General features: G+C 38.0%; 1 protein-coding gene across 1 annotated transcript in view; it reads left to right on the forward strand.

Annotated features, from left to right (window-relative positions):
- LOC106626003 (serine-rich adhesin for platelets-like) overlaps positions 1-20,063 on the forward strand; it is a 168,750-nt gene that overhangs the window by 128,564 nt on the left and 20,123 nt on the right. Inside the window, 2 exon segments of the mRNA XM_070111967.1 lie at positions 3,347-3,902; positions 5,227-6,102. Of these exon segments, the coding sequence (XP_069968068.1) occupies positions 3,347-3,902; positions 5,227-6,102 (1,432 nt within the window).

The raw sequence follows: 20,063 nt of genomic DNA on the forward strand, positions 1-20,063 counted from the left end.
TAAATCGAAGAGTAACTCCAAACTTTTTTGTATTCAGCACTATATTCAGCTACTATTACCTTAAACTGAATATCGAATTTTAGCTGGCACTTGGATGAAGGAGCGACTTTTCATTCAATAACCTCACCGATTATGATGTTCAGAACGTCTCTCCTGTATAAATTAGAAAGGTATATCAGCGCCTCAACAGTTACAGCCCATATAACTTTAGTTTGCTCAGTCACACGACAGACCTCTTTCAGATCATAAGACTTCCGGTCCATCAAAAATGTAAAGAACAAGAAAATGATTGTCTGTCAACAAATATTCTCAATGTATTTATTACCACTCAAGACGCAAGTACATTCTTAAAGAATGGCTAAATACATAATTTTTCAACTACTTTTTATGTTACTATTGCTGTTTGTGCGCCAAATCCACTATCTCCTAAATTATGGAGTCTTAGCGATTCATGTTAATGGGTGCGCTTGTCTGAGATCTTTATTTCGAAATTCCAACAACTTTACAAAAACCGTTTAAACAAGTATTATGCGCATACGATTACACACACACACTCGTGTTTACAAATGCACATAGCACAGATTCCCCTGCAAATCTGTTTGGGCAAATATATGCAACGAGTAGCCGGCAGGCAAATTATGACAAATACACGCGACATTAACCCAAATTACTACAACAGCATGCACGTACACACACACACGGACATACCTTTGTAGCGCTTATTAAATGTGTGACCCCAAGCTGCGCGAACAGCGATCTTCGCAACAAGCGACAATAATTCACACAGCACTCATCCAAATAATAAAAATTAATAACGCGAAGTCAGTAAGGTGGGGCTGAATTCGAGCGCTGCCGAGCTTTATGTTCTGAGACCTTCATCTAGAATTATATACCTTGACATCACTAGACAATCACTTGTGGAGTATACACACGCTTTTAAGTTAGCCATATCGGACCAAAATAGTACATTAGATTAGATAATCTACTCAGAAATATGACAAGAGAGTCATGAGAGTTTACCACTTGTAGCACTTTAAGCAGAGACATCTCTGAGATATGTTAAAACAAAAACATGGACCACACTAAAAAGTTTAACATGAAATATGTATATACAGACTCACAGCGACACCACACGTCCTTGGAAAACAGCAAAATACTTTTGAATGCCAATAAATAAGGTAGACTAGAGCAGTTTCATGGATAAAACAACTTTGTTAGTTAGTTAGTTTAGACATAGTACTCAAATAGTGTGTTTCTTGTGCCTTGGGTCACTAAGGAATAAATAAATTTTTCTCTAAAATAGATCACTTTGTAGGATATACCAAAACCAGCTACAAGCAATTAAGAGATGAAATAAAAATTTTATAATACTCAAGACGCACACCACAATTATGGTAAAAAAACCTGGCTAAAAACTAAGATATACTAATATCTGATCTGATATACTAATATCTCAAGATTTCTAAGCTCATTTGAATAGACTCAGCAGCGTTCACAAAAAGCAAAATCACAAAACCACTGCATAACAACAACAACAACAACTCACAAAAACTAAAACTCCAACAAAACTCAAAGTGCTAAGTCACTCAGCCAATGACAGCAAATTACACGAAACTCTACTATTACAAAAACAACAAATGCGAAGCCCATCACATCGGTGAGAGACAACAAGAAATGCGTAGGTTGATCTGAAGAAGCGCTGCGCCTCTAGTCTCGCCGCATGCACCTTCAAATCGTATGCCCCCCGTTTGTGCGTGTTTGGCTGAAGAGTCGCGAATGTCGTTGACTATGTTGTTGCCAACATTGACAGACAAAGTAGTCGCTGATAATACTGACCACATGCGGCGTCATTTCAAATAAATGGCGAGCGTGTTGTAAGCTGCGACAAGCGGTTTACCTCGCACCTTCGGCGTTCGGCTTGGCATTGCCTCGGGTTATTCTACATCTAGAATTTATTTTCATGCATTTATTTATCGTTGCTGTTTGTGCCACAAATGAGCGATAATAAATAAATGATTGTGTTCGATTGCTATAACAGCAACAATATTCAGACGATCACCGGTGTGGAGCTGAGTTAATGGTGAATGCAATTTTCGTTGACAAGAAAAAAATTAAATAATAAAGATATTTTCTGTGTCAGGGTTCAGTTTGTAAATTATGCGAGCCGGCTACTAATGCGTAAATATTTTTAAGTTTTTCTAAAATAAATGTACCATGTAGGGTTGGTCCCATCATAAGGCAATAGTTTGACTTCCACTTACTAAGATCATCATAAAGGCCCGCCGTTTATCAAAATAGTCTACTTTATGGAGCGTATCCAGATGCTTACAAGCTTTATAACTATCAACTCGGCGGCTTCTTCGAGATTTATGTTGGGAAATAAACCCTAACCAGAAGCTTACACTTGTTCCTTGACATTAAATCTATCATAAAGGCTTTGACAGTGATAGGGAAAGCCAACCGTATGTTTCGGATAAGTGCAAATGTCATATGACAGGCTTAATTGCAATACGAAGACCGTAATTAATAAGATTCGGTCGGTTTTACGGTCTAATGCTAAAGTGATCAGAAGCAGCTTATTTGAGAGAACAAAACGTGTGCTAGATTTGACATTTATATCTCAAAAACTGGGGGACTAGTTCGAGTATATTATAGAAAGACAGACTGACATGGCTAAATCAACTCAACTCGTCATGCTGATCTTATATATGTATGAGTATATATTTTTTATAGATTATCTCAAGTTTCCCTCTGGGCGTTACAAACCTAGTGCAAACTTAATGACCTTACTCAGAATATAAAAATTAGCTCACGGCCAATGTGTTACAACTTGAACACGCAATTCAAATTAAAGTTTCCAGAAGAATCTCCAGTTCAGAATAACATATTACTTGATCATTCCTGAGTCTCTGCGCTCGAATTATTTAACCAGTACACCAGAATTATTATTCGCCACTGTTCTTCTCTAACCTGAAGTATTAGCGCACCCACTTCTATTCAACGTGAAAATTTTCCTACAGGGTTATCCCTTGCCATAGTATACATAAATGCATTTGTCTGACTATTTACAAGTTTATCCACAGATCGGCTAATGATCGATCATTTATCTACAATAGTTCTCAGAGCTTAGAGCAAGATATCTACGCACTCATACACACGCACAAGCAGATAATATCAGTTTGCTGCAGCTGGTAAAAATCTCGAGTACAAAACGTGTACATATGTCTCTCTAACGAGTTTCAATATTTATCTGCATCGCCTCCATGCAATTCATTCGCTTTTTTTCTGATCAGTCACGCATTTTTCTAAAATATTTGTTGTTTTCATTTTCAATTTCAATTTGCAGAACTTTAACTGTGAATGCTAATGACCGTACCACAACGCAGCAGCAGCAACAACCTTCAATGCAACAACAAATCCAACACAGCCACGAAGAGTCGCAAGCAGAACCAGCATTCATCAACCGTCCGTCGACACCGAAAATGGCCAGCGCAGCGACGTTGGCATCTGGCAACTCCACAAGTGTGTCAGTCACCTCAAATGTCCCAACAGCCACAGTCGCCGCTGCTAAATCACCCGCCCATGCGATTTCTGACAGCAGCAACGCCACCAACAGCAACGACAGCGGCAACAGTGGCAGCCACGGTGCTGCAACACCAACGTTCACCATTCTAATTGCCATCGAAAAGTCGGGCCAAATGTGCGTAATCGACTTAATTTGCCAAAGTCTGCGTCTACTGACAAGGCAAATTGCGTATTGCGAAATTCTTGCCGTTTGCCTCGAACACAGCTTACTACTGGAACAACAACAACAATCACAACAGCAGCAGCTCTCAGCATTTGGCAATAATACGGCTGTCAGCAGTTGCGCTAATGGCGAGAATAACGAGAGTTGCATTAAGGTGAGTTGCACCCACACACATTAACAAAACTGAAAACAGTTAAATAACAACTACAACAAAATAAAAACAAAAAATTGTATTTTGGCCACATTACATAGGCTTGTAAGACCAAAATTTATGGACAATTTTTTAATTTTCCATATTTTTATGGGAATTTATTTGGGAGCCCCAAAATTTTTATTCAACTAAACTAAGATTTATGACATTCAGAAAACTTGTACCGCTATTACCAAACTGTACTGCCTTTAATACGATCCTAAGATTTTTAAAAAGGGCACCTTTTTTTAGGAATTTAATTCAACAAAACCGATCTTATATACTTTTGTTGTTAGTCCGAGTTATACACGTTGTACCTAGAACGCCAAAGAGGAGATAAAGGGCGAGAACAAAACCTTTAGTGATACCGATTACCAATTTGCAGTCGGCACATTTCTCGGTTCTGCTTAGGATTCACTCAAAACCCACAGCCCAATTCTAGACATTCCTATCACTTCAACTCTTAGTTGGATACGTTTTTTAGGAGTCAAATGATAACCTACAGTCTCTCAACCTTGTCAAAACAATACTTTCACTACATATAACAACAAACACTAACTTTCCGCCTCACAGCTGGTCTTACCAAATTTGTCACTCACATTTCTATTCTATAAAATGCGATAAAGGGTTTTAAGTGCAAATGAACATTTTCGAAAATTGGCATTAAAACCGAAAATAATTCCCAAAATAAATCAGTTGTGAACTGCTGAACTTTGTGTGAACCTCCTTCGGAGGCCAGGGCAAAGCAGCGACGAACAAACAACTCACCACCCGGCGAAACTGTAGTTACATTTTAAATAAAATGAGGTAAATGTCTTGATGTCGATTCGCTAACAATTGAATGAGTAGCAATGAGTAGTAAATAACAAGGTATTGAAAGCAACACAACAACAAAGAAACAATTGTAGATAGAAACAATGTAGACTCCGGCTTGGACCCACAAAGTAGGAAGAAAAAAAACGCTCGCGAACAAATGATCAACATCTGAGCACGCGGTTAACGCCCCGACATAACACCCAATTAACCCGATTTTTAACAAGAACTACCACAATAATAGCAACAAAAAGATTGGCAAAGAGTAAACACAAATACAAAGCGACACGAGCAAAGCGACAAACCGACAAACGGACAAACAGATGTGCTAATACAGAAATGTGTAGGTAAACGAAGTGAGGACAGAGCAAAACGACGGACCGACCCAATGATTGAATGTAAAAACAACAACTATTAAAATCGTAACTAACAACACACGTTTCTTGGATTTCCTCTTTCTCCCCCTTATGAACAGGAGCAGCAACAGCAAGCAGCAGCGATACAACAAAAACAACATTCGTTGAAATTCATTAGCGTCAATGAAGTCACGACAAGTGTTGCACCATCGCAAATACCGTACGGCAAATTGCAAGGTTTGCATCATCACGACGCACGGAAGTGGCGCGAATTCTTCGTCGCACTGGAACCCTTTCAACGGCAATGCACCACGGCGGGCCAACGGCTAGTGGCCGCCATGAGTGACATACGCTCCGCCGACCTACAGGGTTTACCCACACGTCGCCAATTGTATGCGCAACATCGCGCGCTAAGTCGCGCGCTTATGGATTCTAAATTACATAATTTGCGCAAGCGTGGCGCTTTACAGCTAGCGCGTTTGCAGGAGCTGGCCAAATCGTTCGCGCTGGTTGGAGCAACGACAACTGACGCTGGCGAAAATAGCCATAATCATAACGGCAACATTTATGGCAGCAGCTCTGGAGCCGGTGGTGCAAGCAACAACAATCGCCACAGCAGCAGCAACAAGCTATTGTCCACCATTTCATCCATCAACCATCTCGGCTTTGGTGGCAGTTATAACTTTAGCATGACACATCAACAACAGTCGTCACAAAATCGCTCCGCTGCGTTAAAGTACAGCTCAATGACGTCATGCGATACCATCAGCCGACCAACAGTAGCGGCCAACGCGACGGTAGCTAATAATGCTGTTGCGGTAGATAACTGTAGTGCAGCAGGCAACGCGAATGTTGCAATTAGACTGCACAAAGTGACATTACTATTCAATGAGGTCGATCGCGCAGCCAAGCGGCTGGAGCAGCTCACGGAGCAGCGTCGTGAGCGCTTGCGTGAATTGACGCGTCAGCGAGCGCTGGAGGATGAAATTAACGAGGTAAGTGTGACTGATCGTCTATTTGTTTTTGAGAGAAAGTGTTAGAGAAAAGTTTGTTGATTTTTTTCTTTCTGTGATGTAAGCCAAAAGGTATTTTGAACGATGATAATATAGGAGGATTTGAAAAACTATTATTCTCAACTTAAGTGGCTTTGGCTAATATCGTAAATTTCGCGATACTTTCAAAGGACTCATTGAATATGAAAATTATTGGATCCCGTGAAAAACCGTAGATATTTCACTTTTTTATCCATCTTAGAGAAGATTGTATATAATTTTATGAGAAGTGACTGCGTTCTACTTAATATTCAACATGTTTTGCGTATACTTTGGATTTCAATTCTCGGTAGATTACTTATTGTAATATATAAATTGGTTATATGTCGGGATCTACCCTAAAGTATATCAGTGTGACGAACTGAATCAATTTAGATATGTCCCTGAAATTTTGCACACATCCTTCTTGCTCAAATAAGCTACTTATTTGCCGATAACCACCAAATCGGAGCACTATAGGATATAGCTGTTCTACAAACTGACCGATAAAATTCAAATTCTTGTATGGAAACCTTTTCTATTAGACAAAGTATCCTCTCCGAAAAAATTGTTTACATCGGACTACTACAAGTACATCATATATGGTAGCTACCCTACAAACTACCGATCAAAATCAAAATAAACACCTTTTCATACCCTTTTATGGTATAAGATGTGCACCTGTGAAGGGTATATAGCTTCGATGCAGCCGAAATTAACGTTTTTACTTGTTTTTATTTACAGACTATCGGTTATGTACCTGAATTTATCTTATTTCAATAATTTAATAAGAAAATGGTTACTTTTTAGAGTTAAACCACTGCGCCATCAGTCTCTTGAAGATTAAGTCTAAGAAGAATATGCATTCAATTTTAGTTGCTATCTTTCAAAGAAACGATTTAAATAAATATAATATGTCAGTCTCCCTGGTCGGACACCGTGAGTAATATAAATTTTTAAGCTTTCTGCATTAAGATTATAAAAAGTAGTAGATAAGTGGGTGAATACTTTCTTAGTTTTTTCTAAGAAGTAAGTGTTTTTAACTTAATCTTTGGCAGAGAGCCAACTTCTCTCTTGATAACAACCTATGTTCGATATCAAATCGAAAGCTTACGAGATTCAAGAAATGCATGATTTTTGAACAGCATATTCTTTTCAGCTTGATCTTTGGATTTTAACTCGCTGAATTAAATGGTAATCATTCTAAACCGCATACAGCTTATCCTTTCCTAACTTAAGGCCAAAATTTGCTTTGGAGTTTATTGATAAAATTCTAAAAGCTGTCTTTTGATCTTTGTTTTCAATGGGAAATATGAGAGCAGCATGAAGATATTTTTTTTTACAATCGACTGCTTTGACAACTATTTTCATTTTTCGACGTTGAATGTTTAAATAGTCTTCGAAGCGCCCTCTGCGGTCAGTGATTCAAGCATCGCAATGTATTTGTATCAAATTGTTTTCTCGTCGATTTGTAATACCATTCTCTAGAAAAAATTATTGTTTTAAGCAAATGCGCTCTCTAACACAATCTTCTTCAATTTACCGTAATTGAATACCGACGCATTCGTACAAAATATTATTCAACAATCGAAAGATTGTCTAGTGCCAACAATGAGATTAGGTTAACAAGGGTTAAAACCAACAAATGAAATACCAACCGAAATATTATTTGCAGTTTAACATATTTAATAAATGATGTACACCAAAGCACCGAAGCATCGCAATAAAAATTAATGAAAATCCGGCGGGAAATATGCAATTGTGTGACTGAAAGATATTGCACAAGCCTTTGTAATCTTCACAACAAATATGACATAGTCTGTTGTAATGAGTGCTGTTGTTGTTGTTGTATATTTACACGTAAGCTGAGACACGCTCTTCTTTCTCACCACAGAATCGGCTTTGTCGCCTCTTTTCTTTTTGTCACTTGACACTCTTTGACTTTTCAACTCTTGCCCATTAGTGATTACCTGTGGACATAGCTAGTACTCATACATATACACACTTGCATGCCTACAAACAAACCAACAGCAATAAGCGATTGTGTATTTCGGTTTTGGTTCATCGTTGCAAAACGAAGTGGTAACTGAGCGCCTTAAGCAAATACGCGATGCACGATTTATCAATTTGTTAGCCGTGAGTTTGCCTGTTCCGAAGTCAAAATACGAAAATTAACTGTAATGCTGCTACAACGGTACATTATGCTTGTTGTTTGCTTCGTGTTTGGTTTTGCTCAGGCCTTAAAGCTACGATATGATGATTATGAAATTGCATCTTCGATTAATCAAAAATTTCGAAGGAGTCGACACACACACACACACACATTCATATATGAGTGCACACAATACAACTAATGTATGTAATTTCGCATATTAATGCGCATGGGTGTTATGAAAATGTCGCTACAAGGCGAGTTGAACCACCCGGCGACCGTTATAAGAAACATTTCGATTTTTTAATATTTTACAGTTATGTGCTAAGTATCAGCACTTAGAATGAGCAAGCATTCTGATAAAATGTCTAACACTTCTGCTTAGCCTCATGCCGTCACGGAAGTCATTTGATTTACATATTCTCTGATTTTCGCGCTCAGTTTGTGTTTTCTTGTGAACGAAAACTTTATTTTCGCATCGAATAGTGAACATCTTTGCAATAAATCGGGTAGCAATTAGTAGCGCCAACATTTCAACGCTTGAAACTATTAATTCACTAATGAAATATCGGCGAATTTCTAATGATTTGCATATTTTGATTAATTCACACTTTCTCAGACAGACAACTTAATTTTGACTAGTTTTACGGTGGCACAAATAGACTGAAAAATAAAGTTCTGTAGAAATGGCAAATGTTGAGGATACGAATTTATTATACACTGAACAGGGAATATTAAGTGTGCCATAAAGTTTTTAGCTGAGTCGATTTAGCCATGTCCGTCTGTCTGTATATACTAGAACTAGTGCCTCGATTTTTGAGATATCGGTCTGGAATTTTGCACACGTCTTTTGTCGGAACCGCCGATATGGAACCACTATAGCATATGCCATACACCTGACCGATCAAAATTGAGTTACTTTATGGATTATTTTCGGTGCAACCGATTTGTACAAAGTTTTATTTCGTTATTTTATTGGCTCTTCTCTTTGTATATGTTCAAAAAAGAAAAAAAACATATGGAATTTAGTACTACGTTAACAGGGGAAATAAGCGTGGTCGAAGTGCGATATCTAAGATATATGAGGTTTCACCTTAAAGTGGGCGGTGCTACGCCCATTGCCCAATTTATATGCCGATTCGCATGCAAACTTGCGGTATTATCCCCAAGAATAAATTTAATGGTTCAGACGTTTTAGATTGTTGCTGAGATTGTTTTGACAGCTTGATCGGCATATACATTACAGTTATAAGGTTGTCAAATATCCGCTTTTTTGCTCTTCATTCAATGCTTTATAAAAAGTGTTACAGTGATCGGATTTAGTTAAAATATGCGCCGTTTTGTTCGATGATCTGTTTCCATCTAGACGGCAACTTCATTATACCTTCCTCGTAGAAGCCCCCTCCACGACCGTTTTCGCTTGATATTGTCGTATGTGATCCATTTTTCGTCGCCAGTCACCATCCGCTTCAAGAATGGGACGAGTTCGTTCCGTTTCAGCAGCATATCGCAGGCGTTGATTCGGTTCAGAAGGTTTTTTTGCGTCAAATTATGCGGCACCCAAACATCAAACTTTTTTTTGTATCCAGCCTTCTGCAGATGGTTCAAAATGGTTTGGTGACTAACTCCCATCTCCTGGGCGATGTCACGAGATGCCATATGCCGGTCTAGCTCGATGTATTCCATGATTTGATCGGTATTTGTCGTCACAGGTCTTCCGCCGGCTGTTGTTTTCGCCGGCACTGAATCGTCGAAACCATTCCTCCGCGGTTCGAAGTGATAGAGTACCATCCCCCAAAACACCATTAATCTCACGGAACGTTTCTCTAGCGGATTTGCCTTTAACGAAGGAAAACTTTAAAATAGCGCGAATTTCGGCGTTAGTGAACTCCATGTTTACACGTCTATAACTGTTGAACGCAATATCCAAACTAATCATGCATAGCGTTGTTTTGTAGGTTATGTCAAGACCTTTCAAATTATGTATAGTGTTGCCAGATACGAGCTCTGTAGCGCTTTGTACATAGCCGCGAAATTCAAAAGACAAAAAGCGTGGAATTGGTTCGATTCTCTAACCTAACTTTTTTAGGTTATCAAAAAATGGAAGGAACTGAACTTTTTATTTTACACAGGTAGACCCATGAGCCGCAAGGTTTTATATATACAACACTACATCTTCTTTGATTTCCTTAAAAATACGATTCGAATAATTCTAAAAGCCTTCAGTTTAAAGCTTATGCTTCTCTTCCATGAATACATACTAATTGAGAATTATAATATTTAAATATATAAAAAAATCTAAACAATAAACCCAACTTTTTTTCTCAAAGTACACAGCAGCGATGTATGCATAGCGCATGCGCGCTTGTATGTTATTCTTAACTGCCAAACAGCGCTTTCCTTGCGCATTTTGCAAAGCAGAGCAAAGATAAAGCCGAAAGCGGAAAACCAAACTTAGTCCAAATCAAAGTCGAAAAGGCAGACGCAAGATAAAGACCAAGGCAGACTTACAGCCGCAACACAAGCATATGCATGTACAACATGTTGCACAGTGTCTGTACGATACTAGGCAAGGCCACGACATGGCAACGCACAGCAAGTACGGTTGCAATGTGAATAAGTAAATAAAAGAATAGCCATCCAAAGGCATTCCGCGCAGCACGCTCCTTGAATGTGTGCAATTGCTACTGCTGCTGTTGTTGTTGCCGTTACAACTTTGCAGAATTACCGTTACCACATACACATAACTTAGTATACTCGCCGGCATACTTTAAGCCGCAAAGGTGGCCGCTTGCATTGCAAAGTGGAATTAAATAAAAGCCTTACGAAGCTATCAGCCGCTGCTGCGCAATAACTGCAATTATAAATGTACACAAGTATTTGTGTGTGCAGCTAATCATGCGCTATCTGCAGCTGTCAGACAACGCCATCAGCAGCGGCGTCACCGAAAATGTTGCTCTCTGATTGCCAACATTTGTACAGCAAGGAAAATAAAATAAAAATAAAAATGTGTGTCCTGCCACCGCCACATGCCGCAAAGGAAATACTGCAACGCCGTCTACTTTGGCTGGCATTAAGCGCCGTCTCCTTCTTAGCCGCGCTTGCAGTCACAGTCGCGTTTCACTTACTACTCATTGCTAAGCACTGTTATGCTTGTTCCAGCGGTTGTCATTTCTTAATTGAATATGGTTTTCATTTAATGACATGTGGCGGTTGTGATTTATCACGCGCATCCGCTAAATGTCGCATGCATTTGGAGTACTCGCCCGCTTGGCAGTCGTCACACACTCACACACACTTCCTCCTTAGTCATAAGTGAAATACGCAGCCTACTACAGTTGCTACTGCATGTGCCACCTGATGTGGCATGATGACTGTGTGTGCTTTTTGCCACAACGTTTACCGCATTTAAAACGCTTTAAACACAGATGTATATATGTATATACATTTGTATATACGTATGATTTCCATAAAATGTGCTCTCGCTTGATGTGACAGTTGATTTTATGCTCTGTCGCCTACTTGAAGCCATTTCTCCTCAGTGATTAATTGCATTCGCGCGCGTTTTTGATCGCACTTTAGCTTCTAATAAGAAAGCGATTAAATCATTTACTCAGAAAGCTTATAAGCGTACACCTTTTGGGTGGCAAATTCGCATCGGCTCGTTAGAAGAACATGAACCAGTTGTGCTTAGCACAGGCGGACTGGCTCGTTGGGCGGTCGACTCTTGCGGTCACTTCGTGTATAAAGAAATATTATTTGCAGGCGGTAATATGTCACACTTACACTTGTAATGTAAAATTTTGAGAGATACATATGTATCTCATGTACAGCGCCAATTACACAATAATTGATATAGGGGATATACATACCTTTATATAAAAGTAGATAGAAAAGATTGTACCTATCTATCAAAAAAAAGTGCAACGATTCGGTTTGCGCGCGCAATTTGAATGGACCACTCCGAGTTCAAATTTGATCAGATGTAAAAATTGGGACCTATAAACGAAATACAATTGTGATCAGGCCCAAAAATCGCAAATATCCTGTACATGTAAGCTTTATGTAAGCTTTTAGTAAATATATTTGAAAAAGTTTCCGGGATCAATTTATTTGCTTATTCTACTTTGGAAATCATACTGGTTACACAGGAAACAGATTAGTTTTCAACGAGTTATATTCTTTCGAACTTTGATTGCCGATATTTAGAAGTAATTTCAAAAGTAAGCGTTCGGAGCGCCCTCTGTGTGATTATATGAAAGCCTAAATAAAGCTCTAAAACTTTCATTATCTGACATGTTAAATCAATTAAAATTTTTTTGTTGATATCTATCACTTTTGAGGGTCAACAACAACTTCATGAAATTTTAAATTACTTTTGATACACACTCTCACCGAAACACTCTTAAATGTTAACATTACTCTTCAAGCAAATATTATTTTTCTGCGAGACAACGAATGCACCGCGATATCGATTTGTTCTCTTAAAAAACCGAAAATTATAATTAGAAAAATAATTATGAGAAATGGCATTTCGACAACACACAAAAGAGTAGCTCATCGGAAAAATTACGGTACTACTAACAGAGAGCAAATCAGAAATTTTCGAGGAGTTGACGCAACTGTCACCGACGCTGATTGCTTTAACGATCTACGCCGATAAGCCTAAAATATGAAAATCCATATACACACACGCATGAGGAACAAACACTTGAATTAGCTGTGGCAAAAACAACAACATCGACGTGCTGTTGCTGCTCCCATCATATCGGCCAACCAATCACTTAACTCAGCGCCCAACCCACGTAAATTGCTGTGTCCACAAACACTTCCAATGGAGCGCGCAATGAGATAAATTTGAAAATAAATTAGCGGCAGCTAAGAAGAAGCAGCCACTGCTTGGCAGATATGCCAGCGATGCGCACATGCGTATAAAGATGTGGCGAGAATGCGAGTGTTTGCGTGCACAGGCAATTAGTTGCAAGGGTATGACCTCGGCAGCAGCAACGACGGCGGTGCACACATGCGGGTGTTTCGGGAACGACAATTGCTGCCGCTCGAGTGCAACTTTCGTTCACCTGAGAATGCCAAATCCAGCCACATGCATAAATAATGTGTGAGCTGACATTTACGTGTGCGCGCATGTGCAACCACTCCGCGGCACGATATAAATTGCTGGCGATAATGAACTAATGTTGCATGCAACGCATTTTCAACAAAGTATTATATTGTGTTGGAATGTGTGTGCGCGGTGCGAGTGGCGCTGCAGCAAGAATGGCATGACAGCTATGCACTACCGCTACAGGTCGCCCGCACTCGGCTCATAATGCATTAATGCAACGCAGAAATAGCCAACCTGGTTGACCTCAACTTTTCAATGTCACCTGTCGGTCAAAAGTGCCTACCGAAATTCCTTTCAGTTCGCGCTGCCAGGTCACATTAAATTTTTCCGTGCGTCGCATGTCTAAGCTACAGGAATTAGATAAAATATTAGCTGGCATTTTGCATGCATATTTTCTTGGAAATGTCTTCATTATGAGCTGAAGAGATTGCGCGACCGTTATAATCATGCACGTACTATATATACACACATATGCCATATACGGAATAAATAAAATGTATGTCTTTGTGTGTGTGTGTGCATTTTATATTCAAGTTGCATTATCTCCGTTGCTTCAGCTTTGCTTTACATTGCTTTGACAGCAATCATTTTGTCACAAATTTAACTTGGCCCATCAGTCAATCGTTCATTCGCTCATTCATTTAGCTAATTTAGCGCCTCTGCATCTGCTTTTGCGAGAACTTGTCCAACCCGTATTCGTATTACTTTAATTACTTTGTTAGACGCGTTCGAGTTGCTTTTGACGTGACTTCTCAGTTTAGTTACCGCTATTACTGTTGTTGCTGTTTCTTTTCAATACTTCTTCTCCTTTTGTTGCTTATCTGTCAATTACCGCATTTGTGCCGTTAAGTAAGAGATGACCCGCACCATTATGAAATCGCTAAGAAGTTAACGAAGTTAAATAACCGGATAGAGAGGAAGCAAGAATAGAAGAGAGGAAAAATAATTATAAGAATAATGCGTTGCTCCCACCCTGTCAAATGTTCGATCATTAGACTAACAGAATTTTCCAATTTATACTATGAAGTTGCAAATCTCAACCCCAATACATCCCTAGCTATACATGGACGTTTTTAGATATGCTTCTGTAATAATAATATATTTAGATTGAAAGGGTCTCTATTCAAAAGGTGAGGTTAATGTTCTTCCTAAGAGCCAATTATCTTTTAATATCTTTCATTAGTCCTTTTATCACAGAAGACAACTTCAATTCGTCTGCACTCTTTTCTAATTGTGGGCAATGTTGCCTCGCACACAAATTTTTCTACTTTAATGCAGAGGCAGAATGTGAAATAAAGAAGAAACAGAAAACTAAAATCGAAAAGAAATTGAAACGGAGCAAATTAAAAATATTTGACAAAGCCAATTATATATTAAACAACGAAAAATCTGAAATGAATCCTTTGAAAGGCTTAGTATGGAAGTCTAAATTAGGACCTCCAATAGCTTAAAGCAATCTGAAGACATTGCCAAACTAACAGTATATTCTTTAAGCAAAAATATACACCTGTGATAGTCATTTGGATTTCGATAGCATCCTTACTTGTCCTAAAGTGGGGTTATATTAAATGTAAACCTTTTTTAAAGAGCCATTTTTATAATTTACTAAATAAACAAAAACATTTATAGAATTTATTTTACTTTATTAATCGGCGATTTATATACACAAATTTTTGAAACCCGTGATCCGTAGCCGATCTCCAGGGAGTGGGCGGGGTTGTCACCCAATTTCACCCATTTTCACACTTCAGATAGAGGTGATACAACCATTTGCTTTCAGTGAATTTTGTTGTTATAGCTTAAGCGGTTTAGAAGACATGCACATTAAACCTATTAGGGGACGGGACCACGCCCACTTTTTAAAAAAAATTTCAGGTGCCCCTCCCTAATTTGATCCTGTGTACCAAATTGCAGTCTTGTATCTTGTTGTGGAGCTTAATTATGTCAATTTATTTGTTTTTGATTAATGACGTTTTGTGGGCGTGGCAGTGGTCCGATTTTGCCCATCTGCAATACCAACCGTCTCACGGTACCAAGAAACATGTCTACCAAGTTTCATAAAGATATCTCAATTTTTACTCAAGTTACAGCTTTCACATACGGACGGACGGACAGACAGTCACCCGGATTTCAACTCGTCTCTTCATCCTGATCATTTATATATATATAACCCTATATCTAACTCGATTAGTTTTAGGTGATACAAACAACCGTTAGGTGAACAAAACTATTATACTCTGTAGCAACAAGTTGCGAGAGTATAAAAATCGTGTGAAAATTTAAGTCGAATGGTCAGCCGCTTCGGAGACATTTAGCTTCCGAGTCTGAAAACAGGCTTTTGAGAAAAACACGTTTAAACTTTTGGAAGCCGATTACACTATGTTCAAAAATTCTAACAAATGTGCTGTTATCTCCGAAACTATTTGCCAGGTCAATTTAAAATTTTTGGAAAATATTCTCAAATATATCTACATTGGGTATATATACCAAATTAGACGTTTTGATATTCACTCGGGGGTGTAGCCCTTTAAGTTTTATTAGTCGTTTTAATAGCTTCCGCGTAAAATCCTTGTCTTCAGCCAAAATACGCTTCTATTGCACATCCCCTTCCCAGAAGATGATTAAGATAGCCTCAAGATACAATTAAAGTTTCAAATATATCAGGAGAAAAAATTCAGCTTAAGATTGTAGAGAGCTACATTCTATATGTGGCGTTAATGAAGCCACTTGGGCTGTAAAAAATCTCTTGATTGAGCCTTTGCATATATTAAATACTAAAATATATATTAGAATCAATGGAAAAAGTTCTGCTCACTACCAAGCCTGAACAAAATTTGATATTTTCGGGACTCCGAAACTTAACTCTTAAAAACACATACAAACCCTATATTAACAAATAGAAATCCACGATCGATATTCTAGCATAACAAATCCAAAGAGCACTTTCATTTAGGTACAAAAAAGCTAAGTCTAGATGGTATGCGCCCATAATTCTAAACAGGGACAACAGGTCTGCGATACTGAACTCCAGACTACCTGATTTATTTTGGAGTGTTTTGAACCCTTTCGTAAACTGTAAGGCTTAGCTGGTAAGCTTAATTTTAGTTACGGTGTATTGTGCTTGGTACCGTTATATACGTAGTTAGGCTTATTCTCATTAATTTTATTCTCCAAATCTCTATAAATTATATTAATTACAATTCGTATTCAATACATGGCAGAATATCAAAAGCGCAGATTTAATTTCCATTTTCATTTTTTTTTTGGGAATTTGTTACCCACAACAGCATTTAAAAAGTTTAAATTTCAATTAAAAAGGTATCAACTTTCTTATTAACTTTGATTGTACCGCAAATGACACACGAACACACACACTTACACCCAACCGGGCAGCAAATCGCCTGTACAAGACGCTCACCGTTATTATGCGTAATGTCATTGCCAACACATTTCGCCGAAATTCGCGTGTCAAACACAAATGAAATAAAGATTCAGGCAAAAAGTGAATGAAATTTATTTACTTAACTGGCAGGCGAGGACAAGCAACAAAAAACCATAATATTGCCAGACATATTAAATATACATAATTACATATATGTATGATTGTATGGTGTATGTATATGTGTGTGCAGGCGTTTGCACCCAAAAATTAACGCCAGCAATTCATCTTTGCCGCAATTTAATATGCCTGCAGCAACAATGCGACAGTTACTAAAGCGCATACACATATGTAGATATCTGCCACATGCCACATGCCAGTATGTATGTATCCCGCTACCCCTTCATGGACGCTGCTATTGAGGTTGATATTTATTTAAGAAAAAGTATTCATTCGGCGCGGAAATACGCCACTGACATGCAGCACTTGCCGGCCCAGTTGGTGTCAATCAATCGGTGATGGTGATGGTGTTGGTGATGGCGTTGGAAATGGTGGCAAGTTTGTCGCGGTTGTCGGGCATCACCTGCTTGCTGCCGGCAGTCTACTTTTTGTTTATGTTTTGTAGCTGTTGTTGTTGTAATTTGTTGTGGTAAGTTGATGGTGAACTTAGTTGTATGATAAAATTGATTTTTAATTATGCAAAAGTGAAAGCAAGGGTTCAAAAGAAATTCAGTTTACTTACAAAATAGCAAAAACAAAAAGCATAAATGAAATAGAAATTATTCTGTTAAAATTGCAATAAAATTAAAAAGCCACTCAACTTTAACTCAGCTTAAATTGTTGTAAACGTTGTTGACTCACACATCCATTCAAATTAATCACACACCCAGTGACCGCGCGCAAACGCCCAACACTCCGGAGATGCAACGTGTCGAAAGTGTCGACAAAACAACAGAGTTTAGAGTCATGCCAAAAACAAAGCCGAAACAAAATACACACGAACGAAAAAGAAACCGTTGAAAATTTGACACTGGGCATGAACTAGCAACACCCATTGAGGCGTTGATCAGTCAGCCAGGCAACAGGCGAAATGGGTGCGATAAACCTTAGCTGTTCGAAATAGTTTTATCTTTGTGTGAACTCACCGTTTTCGAATGTCAAAATATCAATCAAAAATTTTCCGAGGTAAAACAAACAATCGTTTTTTTCTCACCAACACACCTCAGCTTAGTAAGCGACACGTACTGGCACGTAGTGTGACTAGTGAATCCACCTCCCCGGAATTACGCTATTGCCGGCGATTAATTCAATTAAAAAAGTGCCAGTGACGGCGTTGCGGCTGAGTGGTTGGTGTTGATTTTGATCTTTGCTGCTGATTAACAAATGACTGGGTGTTGTTGCTCCACCAATATGAGCGCTGATGTAGCCGGCGTCCGCTTTAGCGTCATATTAGGTTTAACTGGTGCTTAAAGTAGGCAAACCCACTAGTTCGAGTACATACATACATACATATATCAAATAACGGCCAGTGTCGCGCTTACGAAGGGGCTTTCAATGCATATTTTATTTTTGAAATTCTATTGTGTGATCCGAAACCAAAGAGTTGCCATGGTCTTTAATACTTAGCATAAACACGTTATCTATTTTCAAACAAAATCGGATTATTATTTTAGAGAAACTTTAAACTGAAATTGAACTAATAATGAAATTAAGGCACCATATTCCGGATTTGACTTGACTTTTAAAAATTATATTGAATGCATAGGGCTGAATTTAAGAAATAAAAATATTTCAGCAGTTTTTCTTTGTAATCAAATTTCGCAAAAAATTGACATCTCTTATTAACTGCAGCTTTGATATAATATCGAGATATAAAATTATCGAAAATATATTGATTAAAAAAGATATATATTCAAAAAAATATCGATTAAAAATATATCGATATATCAAAATATCGTTTATTATATATATGATACGTCGATCCCTTGATTTATTTATTTATTTTTGAATACTTAATGTTTCGCGAATTCGATAATTTTTATGGTTAATATTAGCTAAAATTAACAAGCTGTCACATTAAATAATGTGTATTTGTAATAACTGTATCCGTCGAATACTAACTTCTTTCCGATTTAATAAACAAAGAATTTGTTAAAAACTTTTGATTTTAGTAATAATTTTTACTTTCCTCCGCTCAGTAACTTCAGGTCTTACTTTTGTACTAAAAACTTGGGAAAAATATTATTTGTTTACTATCGATTATTTATACAAAACTTTTGTCTTATTAATTGTTAATAAATTAGTATTAATTCTCTAAGTAACCCTTGGAGTGTATGACAAGACTAACTTAAATAATGAACATGATCTATGCACTATGGATGAATATATACATACATATATATATAGTCTAATAACTGAGTCAAACGGCCACAGTCACTGAACATGGTATTAAGAGAAAAACAAGTCAGCAAGGGCCAAGTTCGGGTGTAACCGAACATTTGATATTCTTGCAAATTGCAAGGAACAAAGGCGGCATCTTCAGGTTTTGGCAAAGCTTTATGTCAAACTAAAGAAAGTATCGCCGTGATTTTATTCATTTAAGGAAAGAGGACATACTGTTATAGAAAACAACTATTTCTGAATTTCTTTCATCCGATTTCGACGATTTTTGCAGTGTCTAATAGTAATGACGCACCAATTTGGTTGAAATCGGTTGTGTAGTTCCTGAAATATAGGATTTGACCTTAAGGTGGGCGGTGCTACGCCCCTTGTCCAATTTTCACAACAGATCCGTGGTTATTATCCGATTTTACCCATTTTCCCACAATTTGAAGAGGTGATAAAATCCCTTCTTGTTAGCAAGCTTGGTTGGTATATCTTAAACGGCTTTTAAGAAATATATATTGAACCATATAGGGGTCGGAGCCACGCTGACTTTTAAAAAATGTTTATCACCTGTATCAAATTACAGTTTTGCATCTAAATTAGCGGCTTAGTTATGGCACTTTAAAATTTTTCGTTTAATGGCATTTTGTGGAAGCGGCAATGGTACAATTCCGCCCATTTGCAACACCAACCTCCCTTGGGTGCCAAGGAATATGTGTACCAAATTTCATCAAAATATCTCAATTTCTCAATCAGACAGTCACCCGGATTTCAACTCGTCTCATCATCCTGACAATATATATGTATATAACCCTACATCTATATCGATTAGTTTTAAGTGCTACAAACAACCTTTAGGTGAACAAACCTATTATACTCTGTGGCAA

This window comes from Bactrocera oleae, chromosome 6 (assembly GCF_042242935.1).
Source record: "Bactrocera oleae isolate idBacOlea1 chromosome 6, idBacOlea1, whole genome shotgun sequence".
Classification (NCBI taxonomy): domain Eukaryota; kingdom Metazoa; phylum Arthropoda; class Insecta; order Diptera; family Tephritidae; genus Bactrocera; species Bactrocera oleae.